The sequence below is a fragment of the Staurois parvus genome, unplaced genomic scaffold (genome assembly GCF_062004578.1).
Source record: "Staurois parvus isolate SC_StPar_1 unplaced genomic scaffold, SC_StPar_1.0 ptg000019l, whole genome shotgun sequence".
NCBI lineage: Eukaryota > Metazoa > Chordata > Amphibia > Anura > Ranidae > Staurois > Staurois parvus.
In genome coordinates this window covers 26,319,972-26,329,887 of record NW_028317815.1, presented here as the reverse complement: position 1 = coordinate 26,329,887, position 9,916 = coordinate 26,319,972, and the positions used below count along the sequence as shown (strand labels likewise).

Below are 9,916 nucleotides of genomic sequence, written 5' to 3'. Positions count from 1 at the left end.
TAACAATATCACGTGAAACATGTGAGGACAGAAATATGGGAGCTGCTATTGCTTACTTAACTGTATTACCTAGTGACTTAACCTGAAGAAGTCTGGAAAGTTTCAGCTACCATGCTGCATGTGCATTCCAGCCCAGCAAGTTAGTAAGTAATTAAACAAGGATCAGGATGACAGCAATGGAGTCTTAACCTTTAAAATTCATGTCAACTCTCACATTTGTGTTCTTAAAGATTCACTTTTTGATAAAAGGTATAGTGACTTGCATATACCTGTCATTAGTGTCCTTCCCATCACACTACAATATCAAGTAAATTGCAAGTTTAAAGGTTGTTAAAATAAATGAAAAATATATTTGCAATATGAATGATTAATTGAATTGCTTAAAATTCCACGGTAAACTGCAGTGGAGATAAATCATATTTGCTATGAATGTCAGGTCTGCACGCAAAGTCATCTAGGTTTCAGTAGAAGCTCTCAGATAAAGCACAGTTTGCCTCTCCTCTTCTTGACAAATCATTTTGAAAGAGATAAACCCACGTGTCTTGACTCCTTAATGCCATGTAAGAGATTTCAAATTTAGGAATTAAATACAGGGCTTAAATCAGACTAAAATGTAATGCATAGTCATTTGTGGACATAACAGTAGATTTACTTTACTGTAGATTTTGCTTATTCAGTCTATGAGACAATCTTCTTGGTGTACAATGATTTATTTAAAATTAGGGCTGGAAAAAATAGCAAAAATACCAAGAAAGTCATTTTAGAGCTACTTGACAATAATAGCCGCAGGCCCTTTACAGCCAGGGCAACTTTATGACACGTACCCTCTTGTGGTTGGGACACTGAAGCTTGACACTTTAGAATAAAGGTTAAAAACAAGTCTAATGTGTAGAACAGTATACAACTTGAAGTAACAGCATAGTCCTTGCATAATTCACTTCATACCAGGGGAAAATCTCAACAACGTGGCCTAGAGGTGCCTGAATACATCTGCAACAGTTTGACTTGTCTGTGTTAGTCTGAATGCCATACTAAACTGGCAAAACTCCAACACTTCCTGGTAGTAATGTAGCTTGCCCATCCCCTTCCACATCCTACACATTCCATTTGGCCTTTAATCATTGTGATGGTTCAGTAAAAATATGTGGTGGAGGGACAAATCAATAAAGCCCCAAAACTAACCAAAATTGTCGGAACTTTACTCAGTCATAAACTGTTCAGTATTCAGGCACAAAAAGAGCTCCTCTAGGTCAATGCAGACACTTTACACATGCTTTTGTAATTAAATCAGACCTATATTATTTATTGCAGGTATTTATATGGCTTTGACAATTTACTCAGCACTTAACATATTGCAAATTCAGCCCCTGCCTTTAAGGAGCTTACAATTTAAGATCCCAACCTCAAATGCATACATACACATGCTAGGACCAAGTTAGATAGGAGACAATTAACCTATTAGTTTGTCTTTGAAATGTCAGAGCAGTACCTAGAGCTTAAACTAACCCAGTAAAATAATATAGAGAACAAGCAAAACTCCATGCAATTATATCATTGTTGGGGTTCAAATCGAGGACCTTTGTGCTGCAAGACAGAAGTGCTAACCACTAAGCTACTGTGCTGTCCCATATTTACAGATAAAATAACAAAAACAGCCTTTTCTGCAACATATACCGTACCTTCAATCCAGCGTTTGCCCTGCTCACTTTGATGGCCAGTATCATTCAATCAACGTCCTTGGAAGCCAAGCCTGTTACTGGACAGTGAAAGGAGAAGCAACACAGTGATGAGCTCCTGATTTCTGATCCTGCCAGCGTGCTCCAATTCAGGACATGAACTGGTTGATTCCTTGGATTGCTTCTTCCTCTTACACTCCATCTCTGTTATATAGGAACTGCTTGCTTTAAAAAAAAATCCATCTAATGATGTATTAATAAGTACAAAGCTTCATTAGTTTGTGTGTTTTTTGTCATTGCAGAAAAATGTCGCTTTAAAGCTACATGCAAATGCAAAGAGGACCATGACTGATCCCTCATAATGATACCATATGTACATTTCTTCAAAGTATTTTGAAACCCTATCTGGAGAAAACATATTTAGGTAAGACAAAGTTCTTACAATCCCCATGACTAATATTTTCTTAGAGCTACCTGGCTTGTTAGCCTCCATGCTCAAAAGGTATAACCACTACATGACTAGTCATTTGAAAAACAATTTATACAGTAGTGGTATTACATATTCACAAACATACTGCTGCCTGTCTTTTAAAATCTGTTATGGTACATTTATAAAATACTGCAGTGTGCTTTATAGATGTGCTTTGCACTTTACTTACATCGAAACTCAGCAAACAAAGCCCCTTTTATTTTAATGAATGAAAAAATATAAAGTTTAGCAGGAGAGAAAGAAATCTGTCACATCACTTTTTTAAGGTCATGTGACAACTTTCATCACTTTCGACAAGTGCTTTCTGCAGTAAACACACTACAGGGCATAGAGCATTTGTTAATTGTTGGTGCAGTGTGGAGTGCTTGTAGTAGTGTTCTGGAGTTGGTAAAGTGGAAATAACACACTTATGGCCATGTGACAATATTAGGTCATTGGTGCAACTAGGATCCTCACCCCTTTTTTACAAGCTGCTTGGTGAGGAATTCCATGGTCATAGCTGACTGGCCTAGTTGCCTACTATCTCATGCCAGTTTCCTGTGGGTTCTGGCTCATTCCCTTTGACAATATTGGAGGTGTCCATTAATTATGTGGGTGCAGTGCTGGACTAAGACAAAAGAAATCCAAAACACAGAGCATCCCGTCTTTTTTTCACTATGTCTTAGATTTCCAGATGCAGACCCAGCTGTGAAAAAAGGAGTTGCTTGCTTTCACTGTTGAGCAGGGCTCCTATGTATGCTAAATTGAGTGAATTTTCTATTAGTTTTAGCTGAAATTTTTACTGTAAACCCACCAGAATTTATACCAGCCCAATAATAGCAATATATTTTCCAGCTCAGGATTTGTTGTCATATTAAAACATATTTGTTCCAATAGCTTACAGGCAAAAATAAAGCTTTGACCTCTCTAGGGCAATCTATCTTGGAATACAGATAATCCCTAAAGCTGCCTCCAAGCACATATTTAAAAAGTACAAGTTAAGTATTCTTTGAAAAATATGTTGTATGTTCACATAGAAACAGCATGAATGGCTGAATATGTCTTCATATGAGGTTCCTGACATCCTTTAGACAAAAGCACTCATAATGGAGTGGGAGGGGCAGAACGTTTAGCTAACAAGTGCTACCTGCATGCACATGTGCTGACAGAAAGCACATTGAGAGTAGGAGAGTTCAGAGCTAGTAGAGTTGATTATTTAAAATGTTGCTGATCCTTCATTGTCCAATCACCAGGCTTAAAATGGTTTGGCTACAGTACTATATTCCCTAAACCTGATCTCAATGGAAAACACAAATCCTCCCTTTCAGTAGTGGACTGTCCCTCGACATTCTCATATCAAATGCAGGTCTATGAGCTTTGCGGTGTACTTTTTTATGTCAGAGGACCACAAGAGCACAAGAAAGGAAAAGCTGCAGGGGCTGGTCAAGTAGCATGGAGAGAACATGGGGGACTGAGGGAATAAGTAAAAGTGTTTTTTCCCGGTACCCTGGACCTAAATGAACATATAACCCTTGCAGTGCAGAGGCAGTCCCACTACAAGGGAGAATTTTTTTTCCACTTCCTCATTCAGCTTAAATCCTAACAGAGAAAATGGTGTCACACTTGAGATTGTGTTATCTGGCAGCAGTGTATAAATCACCAAAGATTTTGAACTGATTTACAAATCCTTTGGCAGACATAACAGGTCACAAATGTGTATGTACTGTTCATTTAGTTAATTGTCTAAACGTCACCTTTATTTTTATCTACGTGTGCTTACTTTCCTTGCAAACAGAACTAGGAAAGTGCTTACTGACAGGGGCGGACTGACCTTTTGGAAACTCGGGCACTGCCCGAGGGCCCGGGGTCAGTAGGGGCCCCCTGAGATGCTCCTGGTACCTTTTTCATAGGCTTTTTTGAGTTTGGGCAAGGACACAGGGGCCCCATGATCCCCTATTGCCCGGGGGACCCATGAGTTGTCAGTCCACCCCTGCTTACTGAATTTGCATTCACTCTAAGTTCGGGATAAATTGAACTGTCTGAGTACTTAGAAATGTAACCCCTTCCCATCTAGCATCACTTTCATAGGGTCTGGACTAGCCGGGGTGGGATGGGATTGGCAAACACATGGTCACTATAACGTGGCTAACATACAGTGCTGCATTGAAGGGGAGCTGGTCCTGTGGACCCCCAATCATTATTAAAGACCAAGATCTATATTTCAGAACTCAGTAATTGTGCTGGGAGCTTGTTCTCAGGGCAGAAAGCTCAGGGCATGGACGTATTTGTGTTGTATGAGGGTGTTAAAGCCTACCCTGTTTGCTGCCACACATATGCATTACATGGGCAATGAGGTTAAATCTACACTACCACCAGAATGTAACGGAGAAGAGCCTGTGGGGAATGGCCCAGCAGCATGGGTTAAACCTGTGCAAATGGAGAATCAGATAAGTAAAAGTGCTTTTTCTGGCAACCTAGACCTTAACCTATCTCATCTAGATGCATTTTTCTTCTTACACAAAAGAATAGGTCTTTTTTTTACTTTACAGAATAAAATACAGTGCAAATCCAAATATTTTCTGTAGATCTATCAGATCTAAAATCCCATTTATGATATAAAAATATCAAATTTGATTTTTAAGATACTTTACTGTGCTAAAAAATTATGACAACCATATGGCTTGATTTTCTTCCAATCAATCATTAAAAGCACAGCTTATTCAGACACATGAAAGGCACATTTCAAAAACAGTAATTGGGCAATGACACAAATAGCTACTGTGCAGTGAGTAGGAGTTGCCTGGCAATTGAGTAGTGAAGTATATTCCCTCATCCTTCATTGCTCTCTTGCTAGAGAGATCGGCTGACAGCCCAAAACCAGCATCCCTGCTAAGATCTAACAGTGCCTTTAAAAAAAAAATACTTTTTGCTTCTAATTATGAAAGGTGAATTAAAGGAACACTCTGGCAAGTCTCAGCAAGGAAAGGGTTTGTAGCAGGGTTCAGCAGCAGCAAGGAGGAGTTTTTTTTTTATTTGAATGATCTTTCTTTAGCTGGATTCTCCGACTGCCTGGCAATAGTGAGCTCAGGACTGAGAGACAGCACAGCACTGGGCAAGACTTGGGAATGACAAGGCAGACTGTAAACAAATGTCTTGGCAAGAGACCACTCTATGTTACACATTGTAATGAAGCATGACAAATAGGAAATGTGTACTAGGAAAAGAGGGGATTCCTCTGGGAGATATTGAAGTCACTGAAAAGAGAGCAATTCTCTAAACACCAGCAGAAAGCAGAAGTACATAGCAAGGAGAACTACTTAGAACTGACTTTAACCAGCATGGCACTTTACCTGATTAAAGCTTTACTTCTCTTTGGAATTCACATGTCTGGCTCTCTGACAATTGACACAACACAACCACGGCTACGATTGTCCTATAAAGGTAAGATTCAGGCGACTTAAAATTTTTTATTATTAACTTTAATTAGTCTGACAGATGTATAACATTACAAGATAACTTGTACCTAAGTCATATTTATTTAATTGTATGAAGCTGCTTTTGCTTAGTTTACATTTTATTAATTTATTACTCACAGTATTACATTTTTACATAATGAAAATTATTTAACTACGCATAGAAAATTGGAATGCTTTTAACAATTAATAACAATTACATATAGAAAATTGGAGTATAAGTATGCTTCTTTAAAATTATAAGCTCAATTCATGAAGCTTTACAAAAGGGCAACGATTTGAATTTTCAGCCATGTGGCTATAATTTTTAAATCTCATTGAAATGAACTTGCTTTAAAAAAATAATAATTATAATTTTCCAGTTATTTTACCTTTGTGTATAGAATATTTTCTTTGTTAAGTTCACCTCTTGTGATCTGTTAAATTTCTCTTGGCTTTTTTTTCATCATATATAATGAGAGACCTATATTGTGTCTGTACTAAAAAAGCAAGAATTTTTCCAAGGGCAACTTTTCCTTGTCAACCAAGGACAATTAGCACCTATACTTTTGTGAATATGAAGAATAATATTGGTGTGCTAGGTACTAAGGAAAGCATTTGAAGCCGAATGCATGTTGTGTGTGTGCTGAGTTTAATTACTGCACTGAACCTGTTAATGAAAGGAAATGCACTGCTGTAATTAGATATTCATTCGCTTCTATGTGCTTAAAAGGTCAGAAGTCTGTGATGTTCAACAGACTGCTTCAAGGCTGACAGGATTACAAGCAACAACAAAACATTTGAGATCTTTTATGTTATGTGACAGGTAGAGCAAAACACCTGGCCATAAAAAGCTAAACAAAATCCATTCAATGAAATCCAGCTGCCTGTTTCATCTTCATTCGCTGTCCTCACTTGTTACTTCAGGTCTAAAATACATGATTACATGTTTTCTGCTTTAACTCCTTTATAACCAGAGTAGTTCTTGTCCACCTTGGAAAATATTAATATCAATATTACAGGTTATAGTGACATTATTGTATGCAACATTTCATATAATGAAGAGAGGGTTGTTTTTTGCCTGCATTTTATTTACTATCTATAGCAATATTATTTACTTGCTTTACTATTTTAATTGCATAGTCTCTTTATAAGGGCATCAGTAGAATCACTCAGTGATCCCATGCTATCCTTATGCATTAAAAAGTCTAGACTTGGATCATTATAGGTCAATGTGTATATTATTATTTATTATTATTATTATTATACAGTATTTATAAAGCGCCAATGGTTCGCTCAGTGCTGTACATTACAAAGGGGGACAGAAAATGTGACAGAACAATACCAATACAATGCAAAACATGAGGGGATCGAGGGCCCTGCTCTTTCGAGCTTACAATCTAGGATATAGATTAATTCTCTAAAGCTGGCCATATGCATTACAATCTGATTGTACAATCTCCTATAGTTCCAACAAAATAACTGGTACTGTAGTACTATGGCCTACTTCATTAAATATAAATTGAATAAATTGTCCCATAGACCTTTACACTACATACAGTAGCTGTTGGCAATTCTGAACTAAAGTGCACAGACATTGTATACTCAAATTGATATTTTCTTGACCAACGTTTCATCACTGACCAAGGTTTATTCATGTAATGATTTCTTCCAAGTTAAACAGATCAATATCATGCACAGATTATATGGTATGGTATGGTTCAGTTTACATGTGTGATGTAGACTGGACATACAGTATTTCCCAAGGTGGAAGTTTCTGTGTTCTAAATAGTTATCAACTTTTATCAAGCCATTTAATCATACATGTAGGGAGCACATTTTCTATAATAAGGAGGGGAGACCCCCTGTAGCCCTTCTGCACATTCAGTACTCCATGTGGTTCGATCAATCCCCATATTCATGTTTTATGGCAGTAATGGGTAGTTCTGGATGAAGCCTATTCATCTCTGAACAGAAGACCAGACAAAACATTACAACCCACCTGCCTGCTAGTTACCCTGTTTCTTTTTTCCATTTGTTTGAATACCATTGAAAGGGGTACCTAGTGAAATTAGCCAATGGGTAACCTGTGGTGTGAACACCTGCTACTTATATATGTCACAAATTAATCTGTAAAAGCTCTATGATCACAACATAAGGATTTCCCCATGTGTTAAGCTTATACTGTTCAGAAAATTCTATGTCTGGATACAGTGTTTAATAGAGTACTTTAGTATTCTTCTGCATGTACAATGACTATTATACCGACCTCTTACTCAACTAATGATGAAGAAGCAACTTCTAAGAGTTGAAATTATATGAGAGAAAATGATATAGTAAAAAGGTGCTATAGCCTATAACAATCTACTAGAGAAGTGTCTATTATTACTGAACTAGAAATTAATTTTAGAGTCTCTAGCATTCATTGTTCTTTTGTACTACACATTGTTCTTGTGTCTGTGTCTTTGCACAATTTAGTCTTTGCCTGAAGGTACTAACTCCTCACCTTTTTTAATTTTTACTAAACATTGCAGCTTTGAATTGATTAACCAAGATGGGTCTTTACTTGTCTCTTGCAATGAAAGATGCTTTGGCTGCTCCAGAAAGTGAATGCTGAAATAATATTGATTATACATTATACAACATACATTTGTAATGTTATATTTGCCACTTTGTTTGTGCAATTTCATATGTGTATAGTAAAAATAATGATGCACATAGAGGAGTAAAACATCAGAGATAAAATAAAAATGGGACTTAAATTACTTACATTTTTGTGAACTGACTTTAAAAGCCATGTGAATCTGCCATTTGATTGTCTTAGGTAGTGGAGAGTGATTATATCATTTGACGCCAAGGTTAAAAAACATATGAATAAGGAGCTATGTAAATTTTCCAAAAATTCTCATCTTGTATATGGGAAAACTTGTGGCCTGTACACACAATAAGAAAATTGTACACAAATTTCCATATGAGGAACGCTTGGCCGCTTAGTGCTTTCAACAGCAGATTCTGACAAAAACCAAGGGTGCAAGCTAGAACATTTTTATCATACGTGAACACCACGTCCAATTTTCAGGTAATGTGTACAGTAAATATGGAAATTATCAAAGAGAAAAAAACACACATGATCAAAAGGAAAGAATGACCCTATACTTCTTCTACTATGCTAGCACGTAGCTATGTTTGCCGTTGCTGGCTGAGAATTTTCTTACATGTCAATACAATTCCGACTGCATCATGATATGATGTGGAAAATCGAATGATCAGTCGCCCGACCTTCGTATAGTGTGTACTAGGCTTCAAAGGTGTCTACCACTTTCAGCAAGGCTGAATTTTAAAACATCCCCATTTTTAGTTTTAAAGTTCAGGTTTGCACCATTCAGCTAACTAGATGCCATTTTGTGGCCTCTATATACACATTTTCCAACCTTTTCATTTATGCCCTTTAAATAGACATTTATGCTAATAAAATTCTTTGCCCTGTTCTATGTAATGGCATACTATTAGTGAAGGTTTTCTTTTTATTTATTTATTTCAGGTACTTATATAGCACTGTCAATTTACACAGCGCTTTACATATATATTGTACATTCACATCAGTCCCTAACCCTCAAGGGGCGTACAATCTAAGGTCCCTAACTCACATTCATACATACACATACTAGGGACAATATAGTCAGGAGCCAATTCACCTACCAGCATGTCTTTGGAGTGTGCGAGGAAACCGGAGTACCCGGAGGAAACCCACGCAGGCACAGGGAGAACATGCAAACTCCAGGCAGGTGGTGCCGTGGTTGGGATGCAAACCAACGACCCTAGTACTGCCAGGCAGAAGTGCTAACCATTTAGCCACTGTGCTGCCCAATATTTAAATATTTCTAACTGTCAGGATACAAAACATTCAAAATTTTCTACATCGTTAGTCAATTAGGGTAACAACCTTTTACTTCCCTGACTCCATTACCTTCAAATCTAAAATCACATGTGTAAATTACAAATAATCTTTTTTCAAACAGCTTCCATTTAAAATAATTTTAATAACATTTCATACATATAAAGTCAAAACCATTCAATGTACCTTAGAAAAAAATTATGCTTTTTTAAGTCTTGCGGAAGCTGTGGTGTAAAGTTGGGTAATTTTTGCTTTTGGTTCTGAAGAAAAGCTAGCTTGTACTCTTCAAGGAATTATTTGTGTTCACTGACAGCCTATGCTGTTCATATTTTGGATTGGAAATGATCATTCTCCTAATTGAGGAAAAGCTATTACATTCACCCACTATATTGTAGGCAGTTTAAAAGCACTACAATTTTTATGA

The 9,916-nt window shown here is 37.0% G+C and overlaps 1 protein-coding gene across 1 annotated transcript in view; it reads left to right on the top strand.

Annotated features, from left to right (window-relative positions):
• Window positions 1-5,010: 5,010 nt before the first annotated feature.
• SEMA3E (semaphorin 3E) overlaps window positions 5,011-9,916 on the top strand; it is a 188,605-nt gene continuing 183,699 nt past the window's right edge. Inside the window, exon 1 of the mRNA XM_089685944.1 lies at window positions 5,011-5,586. Within this exon, the coding sequence (XP_089542070.1) occupies window positions 5,484-5,586 (103 nt within the window). The 5' untranslated portion in view covers window positions 5,011-5,483. The remainder of the gene's footprint in view (window positions 5,587-9,916) is intronic.